Genomic DNA, 18,034 nt, shown 5'->3' on the forward strand with positions numbered 1-18,034 from the left:
CACATTAGCCAGGTGTGGTGGTGTGCACCTGTGGTCCCAGCTAATTTGAGAGGCTGATTTGGGAGGATTGCTTGGGCGAGGTTGCGGCTGCAGTGAGCCATGTTCGTGCCTAGGCAATAGAGTGAAAACTTGTCTCAAAATAATTTTTAAAAATTAACAAAAAATAAAGAAATTATAGTTTTTAAATATGAAGATACTTAAAGACCAATCAAAAATGTATTTCTGGCCTGGCACAGTGGCTCATGCCTGTAATCCTAGCACTTTGGGAGGCTGAGGTGGGTGGATCATGAAGTCAAGAGATTGAGACCATTCTGGCCAACATGGTGAAACCCCGTCTCTACTAAAAATAAAAAAATTAGCTGGGCATGATGGCACGCACCTGTAGTGCCAGCTACTTGGGAGGCTGAGGCAAGAGAATTGCTTGAACCCGGGAGGCGGAGGTTGTGGTGAGCCAAAATCATGCCATTGCACTCCAACCTGACGACAGAGTGAGGCTCTGTCTCAAAAAAAAAAGAAAAAAAAAAGAATCTCTGTGTACCTTTATGCTCTATCAAAACAATATTATGTGGCATTCTGGTATTATCACATGAGTTTCAGTCTTCTGCTTTTGAAATTGTTTCTGTTTGCATGCTTGTTTTTCATATGTCCACATAGACCTGAATCCTCTGACATTTTAATAGAGCTGGGACAGATAGGCCCAAATTGGTTGTTGCTTCTAGGTAGGGAATCATTGGCAGACTTAATATCCAATTATATTTCAGTTAAGCCAGTAAATATTAGGACATTAATTCATCTGAAGTCCTGGAAAGATTTCTTACATTTTTATTATCTTCCTCTTATGAAGTCTGTAATGATGTAGTATTTATATTTCTGAGAAAGGAATGCACAGAAATTTTGTGTGCTCACCTACTTAAGAAAATAGTGAACTGTTGCACTTTGTAGTTTCAGTCTTCATCACAAGAAAGGAAAAAAAAATTACTTGATGATGAATGTCTGGGGTCTTTGAGTCTAAAAAGAAGACTTGGACCTAAGTCTTGTCTGTGTTCCATATATGCAATGAAACAAGTTTAAACATCACTGTACTGGTGGACAATTTTTAAGTCTAGAGACATAGCACTTGTGAATGAATGTCAAGAGTCTTCTGTATGAACCTAGAAATAATTTTAGTCCTGGATTGAAGCCTAATTTAGAAGAAAAAATACTTGGTGAATTCTTGTTAAAGCATAAGATAAAACAGAGACAAATTATTATGCTTTTTTAGTTATGTTTAGATTTACAATTTTATACACACAATCTACATTTTCTAATTTAATGTAATTTCCTATGAGATTACATAAAAGAGTAGCTGTTCATAGGCTCCATATGTTCTGCCAACTGCATCTCTCTCTTTTTTGTTTCTTCATTTAAAACATCTTCTGATTCCTTTCTTTTCCAAAATACCACTTTTATTCCCAATTATCTTGTTGCTTGGCCCCAACCCATCCTCATTTGCTGCTTGTTCTCTGATAAATAATGCTTATTGCTGCTTCCAAGTGGCAGCAGAGGTAATGGTTGGTTTTGTGAGCTCTGCAGGCATAGTGCCTGGGTGTGAATCCTGTCTCTCTGCCTTTTCCTAGATTACTGAGCTTAGATGAGTCATTCACCCTTTCTGGGTCTCAGAAGTCTCCCCTGAAAAATGGAGATAAAAATAGTTGCGAGGATTGCTTGAGATGATAGATTTAGGGACTATACAATAGTACCTGCCACAAAGCTATTCATATCTCTGTCAGAAGAGTAGGAATATGTATCCTGTCAATATAGCTGACATTTGCAGTTACCAGACATTCTCATTATATTTCATGCCCCCTCCTATCTGCTGCTTCTGGATTATGACACTTTCAGAGAATCTAGCAAGAGGCCTCAAGCCTATCTAGTCTACTCATTCAAACATTTTCCAGCAAATATTTATTGCTTGGCACAAGAGATATAGTGGTTGGCAGTATTCTCTATGAGCTTCTGGGAAGCATAAAACCATTCATACCAAGAAATACATAATTGTGAAAAATACTGTGAATAGAAAAATAATGTGATAATACCTTCTTACAAGTAGGGGAAGTTCATAAAGGCTTTTCTGAACAAATGACATCAAAGCTGAAGACTGAAGAATGGGTTAGCCAGGCAAAGTTGAAGATGTGTTATAGTGTAGCAAAAGTCTGGAGACAAGAAAGTCATGCTGGATACACTCTAAATCCAGTTGAACTAAACCTAAATGAGTTACAGGAGAGAGTGATGTGGCATAAGCATAAGGTGGAGAAGCAAGTGGAAGCCAAAATAAGAAGTTGAAGCTTAAAATCAAGCAGGGACAAGATCTGTAGGGACTTGTATGATTAATCTTAATATTAAAGATTTTGCATTATCCTAAAAATTACAGAAAGCCATAAAGAATGCAAAGCCAAGGATTAATATAAGGAATTTTGCATTTTAAAAGATCACACTGGAGAATAGAGAGAGGAGGAGTGGAAGGGCTTCTTTCTTTGTTCCACAGTTACAGTACCTGGAAAAGGATAGTAGCTTCCTCAACGAAGCTTTCCTTGATAGTATTTTTCCCATATAAGTGGCCTTTACTCATTTTTTCACATGATAAACCCATGAACTATTGCACTTCTCACACTACACTGTGAACCTGACACAGGCCACGGTGTTCAGTATTGTAGGATGAATAAGCATTGATTCTCCTCTCCTAAGATGAAACAGCGGCATTTTAAGGTCAAGGACTATATGTATTCATCTTTGTATTATCCACAGCATCTAGCAAGTCTCTGCCACATGTTGGGCGCTCAATCTTTTGTTGATGTTGTTGTTGAGAAATCAGATGAAAAGAAGTGATTTTCATGATGAATGGAAATGGGGGTTTTGGATCATGAATGCAAATTAATTTTTTATACTCTCATTGAAAGTTGGTAATATTAATTGAGATCCTAGAGTGGCTGTTAGAAGGTGGCATTTAGAAGATCTAAGTTAAAGTATGAGCAGATACCCAGCAAATACTTATTAAATGAATTGAATGTGTTTCAGCCATACTTGCCTTTTACATATTTGTGGATCTTCTGTGGTTCATCTTAGGAGATGGCAAAAATTCCCTAATCCATGCTAAACCTCCTCTAATGCCATCTTCACTTTGGCACAGTGATAACTCAGAGATGAAAACTCTCAGAGGTGGACAAAGCTAGCAATACCAGATTATTAATATATTTAAATACAGGGCTTTTTTGTTCTTTTCCCTTTGTTTAAGATGAAGCATAAAATGGCTGAAACCAAAGAGATTTATATGTCACTTTATGGTATTTTAAACTATAAGAGATTAATCAGTGGTTACTTTTTTTAGACTAGGAAAAATAATTCAATGCTTTAAAACTTTCCTACTTAATATTTACTGGAGGGAAATTCACTAACAAATTAATTAAGGCATTATTTATACAAGGAGAAACATGGGATTAGTTTATCACTTTCTCTGTTTTTATTGTTGAAAATTAGCATCAAGCTCAGCAAATTGAATACCAATAATTTTTCTTTTTTTGTCGCCAAGTGTATTGATTTCAAATTTGTGCCCTATTAGTAATTTACAAGGAACATATTTTACAGTAGAAATTGGTTTAAGTGGTTGTTCAGGAAACATGTTTTACCCAAAGCGGCATTTAGCCTTGCTACTTTGCCATTTGATGATTATTTAAAAGGATGCCATTATCTCTTTGTTATGTGTTGTTCTCTCAGGCTAAGCTAATGGTTTAAGTTCATATTAATTCCTAGCACTTTTCAATTTTTATCTCAAAAGTCCTTGATACTTATTACTTAATTGAAAAAAAAAAATGGATTCTTCTCTCCAAGCAATGCTTCCCTCTAAATATTGAGCAACTTTACAAAGAAAATGACCTTTCTTATTACATATACATTTTTTCCTCAAATTTACTTGCTCTTTATTGTTTGCATCATACAATTTCAAAAATTTTTAGGAGGAAGCACATTTGTCTCTGTTTATCTCCATCATATTAAAATCAGAAAGCAGCAATAACTGAGTGCAGTAGTCCTGAATTTCTCAAAGTGTGATGAAAGCAGTAGATGCAAAGTAAAGGGGGAAGTCTAATATTTTATGCATCAAATTCTGGATATGTTTATCTAATTATAGTTTGTATTTATTTCTGCTAGTTTTCTGGAATTTCATTAGCTTTATAAGGTTTATGGATAATTATATTCCAATCCCTTCATTTGATAATTGAGGAAACCGAAGTCCCAGAGCTAAGTGGATAGCTATAGCTAGTAGGGGCTGGGAGTGGAGAGAGCAGTTCAGGCTCTGCCTTGTCTGGTATGTCTTTCTTCAGTTCATAGTGCATTAGATGCTAGCACAAACCAGAAAACCTTCCTTTTCTTGAACTAAACCTTAATGTTAGTTGTAAAAGTTAAGATCTCATGATCTAGTTTTGAGGTTCTTAGACATTTATACTTTATGAATTGATAAAATTTCCAAAGAATTAGGTGACTGACACAGAATGGCCAATTTCTAGTTTTCTCAGTTCAGAACATTAAGAAACAAAGCAAAAATACACCAATGCCTCATTATATCATCATTTCATAAATGGACATTTTCTCATCTAAAAGGATGATGAGTAGGACTTTTCCTGTTAAACTAGAAAGGGCAACTATAACCCAAAACAGTGAATTAACAGCCATCAAACTAGTTCACGTTCTGTACACAGGTATTAGAGGATGAAAGTGAAAAGGGACCAGCAAGGCAACCCAAAGATTAGTTAATTGCAAGAAGCAGCTACCATTCCTAGCAATGAGGAAAGAAAGCGGAAGATGGTGTTAGGAGGGTCAAGGAATGCAAAGTAGGGGTCACCTCTGGAAGACCTGTGACCAGCAAGCATCCACTCTGAAACTAACGAGAAGATGTCAGAATCTCACATGGCTGGTTTTGGGTCTGCCAAGAGGGAGTGCCCAATTTGTCCATTTTCTGGGAAGAATAGAGGGGCTTTCTCCAACTCTCTTGTAGTCTCCTACCAGTGATTTCCATTGTCAGCAGCTAAAGGAACCCACCTAGAAAGAGAACCTGTTAAATGTAGTTTGACTCACACTGCAGAATTTAGAATGATTGGCTTGGGCTGAAAGACATTGGTAAATAGCTGACAGTATCTTTTTTCTCCATGATCACTTATGCTGAAGAATTTTCGCTTTTTCGAGAAGGAGAAAGAACTGGAGAGATATAGCAGGGAACAGAGAAGAAATAACAGAAAAGCAGCCTATACATTTAGGTGTATCTATACATCTGTATACCTACATTTAGTGTATACATTTAGTGTGACAAGGATGCTTGAGCTTATTCTGGATCAAGTGGACATTGCAGCTTGAGCCATCATGTCATTATTCCCAATCAAGAGAGTAGACTATCGAGCAAGGGGACCTTACCAACTACAGTTTTAATGTGTACCAATGCAAGTGGAACGGAGGAGACTAGAAAAGTTATTTCTTCCCAGTGTGAAACTCCTACTGCCCCTTTAGAGGAAGAGCCTCATCTCAACACCTGCTTTAGAGAAGGCATCAAAGTAAGTCTGATTTTGCCAGAGAAGCAGAGACACTCAAAAAAAGGACTACAATTAAATACCTAGTTAAGTAAGAAGATTTTTCTTTTTTGTCATTAATTCTTCTACTCTGCCACAATATGGAAAGAGCTAGAACCTGAAGATAAAAGCAGGGAGGGGGAATAAAAGAGTAGACCATTCTCTCTTCCCACTCCAAGTCCCAGTCATTGGCCACTGAATTAAAGCAGTTATAAGATGGGAGTTATGAAATCAATCTGAATTGTTAAGGAGGAGAGAGTAGATTTGATATTGCATATGGAAAACAGTTACTGGAGAAAAAATTAAGACTAGTTCATATCTGTGCTCTATTGAGTTCAGAATGTTCAATAAATTAGTTACATAAAAATAGAATACATCATCTCCAAAATAAAAGATAATTTTTAAATTGGGAAAAAGTCATATTTTCTTAAAACTAAAAATACTACTTTTGTTTTTATCATTTATGCATGGTTTTGTCTAGCATGTGTCCATGATATAGAATTTTAAAATAATTATCATTATTTGTTGAAATTCTTTTCAGCTGTATATCACTGATACTGATAACTCTAACCCGTGAAAGGTGAAAAGACCTTTTCCTCATTTTAGCCTTTAAATATCTGTGAGAAAAGGGAAAGAGGAAATGGTGCAATTATTTAAAGTATATTGCAGTCTGAATATAACAGAATATTATGAAGGACTAATATAAATTTAAAAGCATCTTTTAAGTGGTGAAATATAAAACCACAGGGAAAACTATTAACATGTATCATACATGGAATTTGTCATCACATTTGTTACCTTATAAATTTTTAGAAATACTTTGCTTTAATGAAACGTATGGTGTTTTATTTATTCAGAAGCAAATTTTATAAGGGACAGTAATCTTAGATTAAGAGAACCTGACCTGTCCTCTCACGTACAACATTTGCCTTAAATATGAGGCATTTAAAAATGTCAGTATCTTTTAAAATTACGTCTTTTTGTCCGTTCTTACATAGCAGGGAGCATGGCTCCAGGAAACTGATCAACTTAACTTGTATTACCAGCATCAGGAAAAAAATGATATAAAAACCATTTCACTTAGTTCCACCTTGAAAAGATATATAAATAAGACCCAATCAGCTGTACAGTGATAGGTTAATAGTCTTGGTTTTAGAATAAGAATGTTCTGGTCTTAACCAGTAGAGTGCATGCCTTTGGGCAGGTTTCATTACAGTTCTGAAGACATGATTCCCTCCCTTGTCTTGATACTTGTGCCTAGCTCATTTGGTTGGTTGCTTTTATAACATAATTGAAATCACGTATGTAGAATGCTTAAAATGGCTCAATGTAAATCCTCTGTCTCTCTTAGCCTAAACAAAAGGCAGCAGAGGCTCCTGAAAAGAATCTCCATTGTCACCTGTGAATGAGGACACAAAACTATTTTTGCCTTACAAAAACAACTTGAGATAATGCTTGCTGACCTTTTTTCAAAGTATCAAAACCAATCTAGATCTTCAAGGAGATTTTACTCATTTATTCTTTGAATAGTTATTTACTGAGACTTGCTTGTGTCAGTCACTGTGCTGGGAACTGAGGGGGAGATATTTGACAATTACCTTCTGACTATTGTAAAGTTTTGGAACCAAGTCTGTATTAGTCAGGGTCCCAGTAGGAAACAGATTATTCTCTTACAGAGGATGAAAGAGAATTTAATGGAGGTACTATTCACAAAGGGTATGGACAGTGTTGAGGATAACCAAAAAGGACTATGAAATACCAGGAGACTAGCAAAATGGGAAGCTGCTTCTAGTTCTACAGCTAAATAGGGAGACCTGCAGGATCTGTGATCTCAAGTAGAACATTTTAGCCATGGTTACGCTCTGGCCAGCAGAGAGGGACCCCTCTTTCCTCCTGCCCTCTGATATTTTGCAACTGCCTTCATTGGCTGAACATACCCAAGAGCCAGAGGGCTAGACAATCCCTGAGGACCAGCCACCCAGGGCACAGACCAGCATGGAGAAGGGCCAAGAGTGTGTCTGAAGGGGCAGATGAGGAATATCCAGAAAATAATCTATATTTCTTGCTTTTTTTTTGTCTGAGATATTGACTTTTTTCCCCTAAATACAAAATAATATATTTTTATTGTAGAACATTTGGAAAACTGCCTTGTAACTTGTGATCCTGCTTTTTCCTAGCCAGGACATGTTTCTGGTTGAAGGCACATGAATTTATACAGTAAACTCTCATACTCAAAGGATCATAAAACAAATTTATTTCCTTGGCTAAAACCTTAAAGAAATACTCTTGCTTGTCAAAAGATCTACTGATGTTACCCTGGAACATTCTGTCTCTCTGCCTGTTGTAAGCGTCCTCATGATAGCATCTTTCTACATGTATTACACTCTTGGCATTCCTTTTTATATTTTTGAACATCATATTGTTCTACGTTGTCTCCACTAAACAAATTCAACTCACTTAGAAAACCTTCTATAACCCTTATTTTATTATTATCATTATTCCATCATCATTTCACATAGCATCTTTATATTTTTTATATACTGACAACTTTACAGTTATAATAATTGAGTATATATAGTTTTATAACCAGCATTTAAAACAAATTTAAATCTTGCTTTTCTTAAATTTAGGAGTTTGAACTTTTTTTTCAAGTTTAACCATACCTATAGAGGCCCTTAATATTGACTATAACCCTCGTAAGATATCTCTGTTACTTGTCTACTTTTGCTGGGTTTCAAGCAGCTTTTGAGTAAAAGCCTTAAAATTCTGCCTACTGCTGTTTGGTCAGCATTAGAGGAGCACCATAGTTTGGTGTATGCTGAGGAAATTCTTTTTCTTCACATATTGAATCAAATACCTGAAAAGCCCGTTGGGTTCTCTCCCTGGAGCACTTAGAAAGGCAAAATTTCTCCCTTCCCCCATTCTCTTATCTACTTTGTCAGTTTCACTGCCAACTCCTGCATAATGTAGTCAAATTATGTGTTAGAAAATCAACCCCGGTTTCCTGGGTGATCATACAATGTCACTGCTTAGTATTCCTAGTCACATAGCTACAATTTCATCATGCTCTTAATCTATATATATCTTCATGTTAGAAAACCAGACTTTTTTTTTTTTTTCTTGAGAGAGTTTCACTCTTTGTTGCCCAGACTGGAGTGCAGTGGCAATATCTCAGCTCACTGCAACCTCTGCCTCCCGAGTTCAAGCGATTCTCTTGTTTCAGCCTTCGGAGTAGCTGGGATTACAGGAGCCCACCACCATGCCTGGCTAATGTTTGTATTTTTAGTAGAGATGGGGTTTCACCATGTTGGCCAGGCTGGTCTCGAAGTCTGGACCTCAGGTGGTCTGCCTGCCTTGGCCTCCCAAAGTGTTGGGATTACAGGCATGAGCTACCGCGCCAGGTCAGAAGCAGACTTTTTTTTTTTTTTTAAATAAGGCATGCATTAAGGTTTAAATGGACACAGTGAAAAATATATAGCAGTCTTTGAGCTCAGCAACAGTACAGGACGTTTTTGGTACTGAGACCTTGTGAAACTATCTTATGGACTAATACTTCTTGGATTTTGTATTTTTTATACTACATGTTTTTCGGTTAAATTCTGCAAACACAGAATTCTTTGCATTGTCTTGTAGTCCATTGTATGACAATTTTATTTTTTAAAAATTTATTTTAGATGTAGGGGTATATGTGCAGGTTTGTTAAATGGATATATTGGGTAAGGCTGAGGTTTGGGCTTCCAGTGAACCCATCACCAAAATAGTGAACATAGTACCCAAGAGATACTATTTCACCTTTTACCCGCCTCTTACCCTCTCCCTTTAAGTCTTCAAAAACCAGTGACTACTTTTCCTTTGATTTGCACAGAGTGCATCCTTAAATTTTGGTAGTGTTATTGACGTTCTTTGTTTTTACAGTGACTTCCAATGATCTACACAAAGCAAATGTCATGAACTCCAGCATCTCTATCTCAAAATGGCTAGATTTGTTTGACTTAAACCAGGAAATTCAAGCTCTACCTACGGGTTGCTGGAATTTTCTGTGATAAATAATCGCCTACTAGTTTATGTACTAGACGTATGAGAAGTTTAGTGGTAAAAATTAAGATTAAGGGTTTTTTTATGTACGTATTTTGTATTGGTTTATTTTTCTTTCTTTATTTTTCTTTTTTGTCAGTATAAAGGAGCCATATTCTTTAAATTCTGAACTCATCATATTTTAGCTGTGTTACCTTGGCCAAATAATTTGTTCTGACCCTCTGTTCCTTTATTAAAAAAATGATGAAAATAATCTTACAAACTGTTATAAACATTAAATAAAATATTTTATGGGAATGTACTTTGTAAAGTATAAAACATTTGTGTAAAATGCATATTATTTTTATATTTTTCATGATCATTGATTATTTGGGAACCCAATTGTTACTCATTATTCTTATTCTCTTCTCCCAAACAGTGTTGTACCAATTTCTTGGATTTTTTTATTAATATTTTGTGAAACTCTTTTCTCAGCATGTCAGATTTAATTGACTTGGTAAATTATGATGTTTGCTTTTGCATGTACATTGTATACATTTCAAATGTTACTTTAGAGAGTATGCCACATATTTTTCTTTAAGGACACAGAGCTGTTCTTTTTTTTGTGTTTTTTTCTTCTATAAATATTAAAAAGTGTCAACAAAGCTTTTTTTTGTGTTTTTTTCTTCTGTAGGTATTAAAAAGTGTCAGCAAATCTGCACTGAATAACATACATCCTAAGAGGGGATATTTTCCACCTCTATAATGAAGAAAAGCAGGAGTGTGATGACAGTGACAGCTGATGATGTAAGTTCCAAAAGGTCCTGATCATGTTTGCTTTGTTCAATAAAGAAGTCACTGGATAATTCTATTCAAAGGGCAGATGGGGGTGTTTAACACACCACTCTGTAACTAGGTGTTTCTTTGACATGGGAATAGCCAGCAGCTGGACCGGGCATTCTGTGAGTTGGACAGCAGGAACGATGCCCTCTTTGCATCTTGGAGATGGGCTGAGTTTCACTTTTATGGTTTTCAATCACAGAACCACCAATCTCTAGTCTATGCCCATATCTTCACTCTCAGATAATTCCACTTTCCACACTGTTTGCATTATCAGTTCTCTGACAACTTTCTTCCACACTTTCACCCATGTATGGCTAACCTTTGAAAGTCACTTCCTATGGTGGGGTCTTTGACAACTACTCCTAAGAAGCTTGTGATATACACATCCCCTAGGACTTTGCTACTCAAGTGTGGTCCTTGGATCAGCAGCATTTACATTATCTGGGTGTTTATTGAGAATGCAGAATCTCAGGCCACACCTCAGGCCTATAAATCAGACTATATTCTAATGGGATACCAGGGTAAATAGGCATGTACTTTATTTGAAAAACCCCGCTCTAAATCGTCTGAAGAAGTCTGTAAACTGTCTTTTATAGCTTTGGATCTTGATCCTTAATTATCTCTTTGCTTTCAATTAACCAGTCCTCCATTAGTGTGTCTTTAATTGTCTTGTCTTTACCCAATTACTGTTTGTAATTGAGCTAAAAATTATGATCCACTGATCAGATATGTGAAAGGAAAGAAGGTAGGGAAGAAGAAAAAACAAGTTAATTTTCCTTGCTTTCTGTAATAACCCGTCTTGTTAAGCTCTTGTTTCATAGATGCTCACCCCATGAACCATGTGGTCCCTTTGCCTCATCCTGCAGCAAAGCCTTTGGCAGGAATGTTAGAACTAATTCTCAGCTTCCTTCTGTGTTTCTGTAAGACCCACAGTGCAGAGGGAGAGTTAGGTGTGCTATTTAGGTTCTTGCTTTTAAAATACTCTTCTTTTCCATTGCCATTTCTATTCTTTTGTGTCAAAGAACATAGTTAATGTGTTCTGTTCTATCACTTGTAGCAGCATTTACTTCTTTTTTTTTCTTCCCTTCCGAGCTCCTGGACCAGAAGGGCATTTCCCTTAAGTTACAGTCTAAGTTCTCAGTAACAACTTTGCTCAGGATATCTAAAAGAAAACCTCTGGAATTTAGAAAACTTTTTTTTCTTAAGACAAAAAAAAGCTTGGGATTGTCCCTTAATACTATTTGTATACTGTGTGCTCCAGTATTTTGCTTTATGGAAGAATAACACTGAGCAATGCGTTCCATCTATAAAAGATAGACAAACAATTAGTTCTTTATCATTGCATCCAGGATAATAATCCTGATCCTCCATGAGGGAATGGTGGCCATATTCAAAAGGAGAGGAAGGTTGCCTGCAGGAAACATGCAATGAATATGAACATTAACCCCGCCATACTGGATAAATATTTCCTAGATTTACTATGTCTACTATGGTAGCCACTAGCCACATGTGACTATTAAGCACTAATCTTAATGGAAATTTGCTGTAGGCATGAAATAGATCTTGGATTTTGAATATACAGTACAATACAAAACATTTCATTAATAATTTTTTATAATATTACATGTTGCAGTGGTCATATTTTGCATATGCAAAGCTATTTTAAATATGGTATTAAAATGCTTTTTACCTGTTTCTTTTTACCTTTTTAATGTAGTACTAGAAAATTTAACATTATACATTTGGCTCTCATTTGTGGCTTGCCCTTTGTTTCTAGTGGACAGTGCTGACTTAGAACTTTTCATTGTGTAACTGAATCTTTCAAATAGAGTGAAGATGCATTGAATACTTCACATAGAATCACTTCCTTCACAAAAGCAACATGGCAGATTTTATATTTTATATACCATGCCCTTGAAGTAAGTTTTCACCCTTAAGACAGACATATGTTATTATGCTCTTATTTCAACTTAGCAAATTTTATTAAGTGATTTAAATATATACCTAATTATTAATTTAATACCTATTGTATGCTAAACACTGTTCTAGGTTCTAGAGATTCAGCAAGAAATAAAACAATGTCCTTGTCCCCTTGGAGTTTACATTCCAGAAGGGAGGACAGAAATAAATCCATAAATTATAAAATAATCTGAGCCATGATAAAAGCTATACAGAAAAATGAACTTGGTCAGGGGTGCAAACAATGATTGGTTGGTGAGAATAGGGTATTTATGGGAGGACAATGTGAGGAGATGACATACTGGCAGAGATGACATGCGAGCAGTGAGGGAGTGAGCCCTGTGAAGATATGGGGAAAGAAGATTCTGAATGCAGAGGCCTTTACTGTATGCAAGGCACTATGTTTGGGTCTGTGGAAATACACACATGAATGTGCTGTGTCTTCCGCCTTTATATACTTGCAGTACATAAATAAGTTTAATAGGAGGCTTAATGCAATGTATGTATAGGAACAGTATGCATTTAATGCTTTGGATTTGAAAAATACGTTCCAGAAGTGAGAGGTAAATTAAGTGCTACTGAAGTACTGAACACAAGCAATTAATTATGACTAAAGGGATTACAAGATAGTTTATAGAGAAGGAAGTTACAGGTTTAGGGAAAAGCTGAAAAGGAGAAAATAGGTGAGATGTATCAGGAGATAAGCATATAAATGAGAAAAAGAGGGAGAAAGAATAGCTAATATATACATACATATATGTATACACATACACTATAGTATATATATGAGTATACTCTAGTATAGTTTAGTATATATGTATATATATATCATATATTTTACATGTATATATATGGTCTATATATAGTATTATAACCCAAGGACAAATATTCCAGTTATAATTTTGCATTTCTAATCACAGAAATTATATACACAAGTATATTAGAAGATTGTTTCCAAGAAGGGAAAATAGGCAGTAAGAGTAATAATAATAATTACCTCCAACAAACTAGTCTTGTAATTGATGGTGACTGTCTACAATAAAATCACATTTTTCAAAGAAAAACTTACTTTTATTATTGTCTCATGGAGTATCATGACATTTAGCCTAGATGGGGACTCAAGTGTCATTTGCTGCTTTCCATAATTTTGATTTCTGATTTCATAAGGCTTGAAACATTCGATCCTGTGGTCCAAATTGAATGTGTACCGAAGCACAGTAGGAAACCTTAAAAATACCTTATTCCATTTTCTCACACTGAGTTTAACCAGAAGAATTCGAAAAGTAGAGAAAGCTTCAAAAATGACTGAAATAGACAAAACAAAAGAGAAATAACAGCAATAAAACCTTGGCTGCTTAAGCACCAGTATTTCTCATCTGGACATTTCAATGGTCCCAACTTGCTTGGTTTTGATATGGGGATATGACAAAGAGCTCACTCCTGTCTGCAAACTTATACTTAGGTGCAGGATTTCACATTACCTTCTTCTTTGTGACAACCTTTTGAAATTTTATTGGCAAGAATATTGACTTTTAAACAAACAGTTATTCAGAAACATAAGGATAATCTAAAACTAGAATGTTTCCTTAGGGATTGTTCATATTTCAGGTGAATTTTGGAAAGTATGATGCATTTTAAAAGTTGTAATTTCCAGAGGTAACATTCAAATTAATGTTTCTTTCCCTAAAATCTTTGAAAATCTAGAAAAAGAAGTTCAAGATCACAAATCAGTAATTGAGAATTGACTAAATTAAATTTTACTTTGAGGTTTTTAGTAATTTTAAGGTAGTGATATATAAATTATGGGTATGAATTATAGGGAGTAATTATTATTAATTATGAATAAATCTGCATGAGTTAATTAGTGTTTGTAAAACAATATTAATTTTTAATTTTTGAAAGCTATTCCATCATGTTCTTACTTTGTGGAAATGCATTTAATGTTAACTGAGGTCTTCTGGAACAAATCTTTTTAACTTAAAGAATGACTTCAAATTTGAAAATTCAAGCTTGTTTGCAAGTTAGTGTGGGAGATACTTTGTGATAGGCATGACTTTATTATTTTGCAAATAACAAGTAGCAAATAAGTACCCATTAAGGTCACTTACTACAATTAAACCTGGTTGGTAACAGTTCTTTTTTTTTAAAGGAGAAAAAATATCTAATAATCATATTAGGAGGCTAGGATGGTTGGTGGTTTAGCTACATGATATCCTTATTTCTGTTCTCAGGTACAGTGTTTCTTATATGAGAGGTAAAGTATATAGTCAAGTGTAGGAGATCGGTCAGACAAAATTCTGCTTTCCAGATAAACAGTGCTTTCTTTACATGCATCTTCGGAACTAGACTGATTTACAGCTAGAATTTCCAGCCTTCAGTTTGTTCTTAAATCTCTTCAAAAAGGTTTTATATATTTTGTCTCCTAAAGTAGTTTGTAAGTCTTTTAAAAATAAACATATATATTAGTGTTTCCTTTCAGTCTCTAATTTACACACACACACACACACACACACACACACACACACACCATGCAGTAAGTGCTAGGCCTGCAATGGATTTAATATAACAAGTTACTAAACAGTGAAACACTGATGCATTCCAGAATGTTTCAAACTCTGAAAATTTTTAAATTGTTGTCTTCTTCCTGATACTGAATTATGGTTCTACTGAAATTCAAATAAGTAGTATTTGAAAACTCTAAGTCAAGCACAAGAAAATATAATGATATCCCATTTTCTGGCATGGAGGATGAGGCTCCTGAAAATTGTTAAGCCTGTTCTTGCCCAGATTTCTATTATCAAAATATGTCTTGCATGGATCAGATAAGTGTAAATCACTAGATTCTGTGTTCTATGAGAAAAGATACTATTCCACTTTTTGCTGTTGTATCCTTCTTAAATAGTACAGTGCAAAATAATAATAGATGTATGTCAAATGTTTGTTGAATTAGCCCAGGTAGTTACTTAAACTTGAATTAATTATTCTTGTATGACCTAGGATAGGGGCTGTGGGATGGAGGAGTGAAGGGTAAAGAAATTTGTTTAAACTTTTGGAGGTCTAGTCTCAGGATCTCCTAACTCTAGTCTGAAGGGCTAGTGGGAAGTACCTGTTTTTAGGGCCACAGTGTAATTTTCAGGTGAGAAATTTTAGCCTGATGCTAAGACTTTGTTATTCCCTGCTAGATAAGTGTGGATGGTGAAAATTGTAACTTTTAAACCTTAAGTTGCTATCGGTGGCCATTGCCGGGCTGTAACATTTTCTGTCTTTCAGCTGATATGATCAGTATACCAGGCAGAGGCTTATTTGGGGTTCCCACTCCCGACAATCTCAGAACTCATAGTCACCAAAAGATATGAGAAGAATAAATAACTTGTATCATTGATTATAGCAGAATGTCTTTGTCTTCTCACAAAATATATGATTTATGTCAGCATTAGGGCATGTACTTGAACTATTCGGAGTTCTTATACAACTTGACCAAAAAATTATCACCAACTGTAAGAAGACCTTCCATAAGAATGTAACAGTCACCTATAATTAGCAACATTCAGCTGTCCTAAGATAAAAAATATTTTTACTTAAAACACTGAACTGCTAGGAGCGGTGGCTCATGTCTGTAATCCCAGCACATTGGGAGGCCGAGGCAGGCAGATCACCTGAGGTCAAGTGTTCAAGACCAGCCTGGCCAACATGGTGAAACCCCATCTCTACTAAAAATACAAAAATTACCTGGGTGTGCCAGCACGTGTCTGTAGTCCTAGCTCCTTGGGAGGCTGAGGCAGGAGAATCGCTCAAACCCAGGAGGGGAGGTTGCAGTGAGCTGAGATCACTCCAGCCTGGGCGACAGAGCAAGACTTCATCTCAAAAAATAAATAAAAATAAATAATTACATAAAATACTGAATAAGAAACTTTATATTTTTTCATAATTTGTTCCCATAGTTGCAGAATAACATTGATTTCAAAAATATATTTTTAATTTTAGCAAATATTGTTTTAGCAAATTATAAAAAGAAATTAAACTAGAAAGAAAAGAAGGAGGCCTCCAGTCCACATACTACAACTAGTAAACATTATCTATATGCCTAAAGATCTCTAGGAATATGCAACTGATAAGTTTATTCTAAAAGCTGAGAATCAGCCCCTTCTACTGTTTTCTCTTAAGCTTTTGACATCAATGTTAGATTCTGATTGTGAGATAATCAGGACATCATAAGTGACAGCTTGATCATTTTAGTTTCTTGTTTCACTCCATTTAACATTTGAATTTCATTTTCTTTCTCTTCTTTTTTTTCATTCCCTGTGGTTCCTCCAGAATGTTAAAGATTATTTTGAATGTAGCTTGAGTAAATCCTACAGTTCTTCCAGTAACACACTTGGGATCGACCTCTGGAGAGGGAGAAGGTGTTGCTCAGGAAACTTACAGTTACCACCACTGTCTCAAAGACAGAGTGAAAGGGCAAGGACTCCCGAGGGAGATGGTATTTCCAGACCGACTACACTACCTTTGACAACGCTTCCAAGCATTGCTATTACAACTGTAAGCCAGGAGTGGTGAGTAGCCTCAAAATCAAATGTCAATTCTAAATTTTATTTTCCAATTTCTCCAAATACAATTTCATGGTATTAAAATGTTAGTTTTCTGTGAAATATAAGATAATCGACATTTTGAGAATTTGTTTCAATTTGGGAACAAAGATAAGATCTTGTAAACAGTGGAGATATTTTCTAGTTCTTCAGAGTAGAAGAAACATGCTTCATTTAAAACTACTGAGGAAGAAATGAGATACATTTGCATTTATGTAAAGGGATAATAAAATTACTACTTACGATCTAACTTTATAAAAAGAGCTATACAGTGTGCATCAGTATTTTTTAACTTAGAAAAACATTACATATGAGTTACTGTATGTATATGATATTCTTATTGCCAAACTCTATACTTAGCTCTAGCTTCTTTTTATTGTCATCTCACTTTATTAATCTCAGTTTGTGATTATCTATAAAATAAAACACTTCATTGTAAATCAAAAGAGCAATGGAAATTGTGCTATCAAAGTTGCTGGAACTGTTTTTCAGAGTCTATATTTGTGAAAGAGGCTATTTTAAACTAGTGTTGAAAAGTAATCATATAATCTTATAATTGTGGTTATTGTGCCATGACTGCTTCAAATATGTGTTTTATTATATATTTAATAATTAATACATTCTCACTTTTCTGTTTTCCTACATAATTTTAAAATATTTTTCAAGAATGGTTGGCTTACATATCATAGAGATTTATCATGAAAATGAAAAATATATTCTCTGTTTAATATGATTTTGAATTAATAATGTATTGCTTTAAAAAATCACTTTGTTTACGTAATTTATCAAGGCAAAAGGCTAAACATTAAATTATTGCACAACATTACTCTAGTAAATCATTAAAAATCTATGATTTTTGTGGTATGTCATGTAGCTCTGCCACATGCTGAGCTCTCCAGGGCTGATGAGTAGCCCAGTATGTGCTCTTTGAATGATATATGGCATCTTGACATCCTTTAGTCAATGTTTACCTGACACACTGAGCATTATTAGATCACTAAAACTCCAGGTATTACAGTTAATAGCATCAAATATTTAATT

General features: G+C 35.1%; 1 protein-coding gene across 2 annotated transcripts in view; it reads left to right on the top strand.

The window, feature by feature from the left end:
• Positions 1 to 18,034, top strand: part of PDE4B (phosphodiesterase 4B) — a 568,971-nt gene that overhangs the window by 101,506 nt on the left and 449,431 nt on the right. For both annotated transcript variants that reach the window (XM_021667780.2, XM_064372453.1), the window contains exons 2-3: positions 10,300 to 10,412; positions 16,722 to 16,960. In XM_021667780.2, coding sequence (XP_021523455.1) covers positions 10,371 to 10,412; positions 16,722 to 16,960 — 281 coding nt within the window. In that variant the 5' untranslated portion in view covers positions 10,300 to 10,370. The remainder of the gene's footprint in view (positions 1 to 10,299; positions 10,413 to 16,721; positions 16,961 to 18,034) is intronic.

Source organism: Aotus nancymaae, unplaced genomic scaffold (genome assembly GCF_030222135.1).
Source record: "Aotus nancymaae isolate 86718 unplaced genomic scaffold, 86718_ANA_hifiasm-v0.15.2.pri h1tg000007l, whole genome shotgun sequence".
Taxonomy (NCBI): Eukaryota; Metazoa; Chordata; class Mammalia; order Primates; family Aotidae; genus Aotus; species Aotus nancymaae.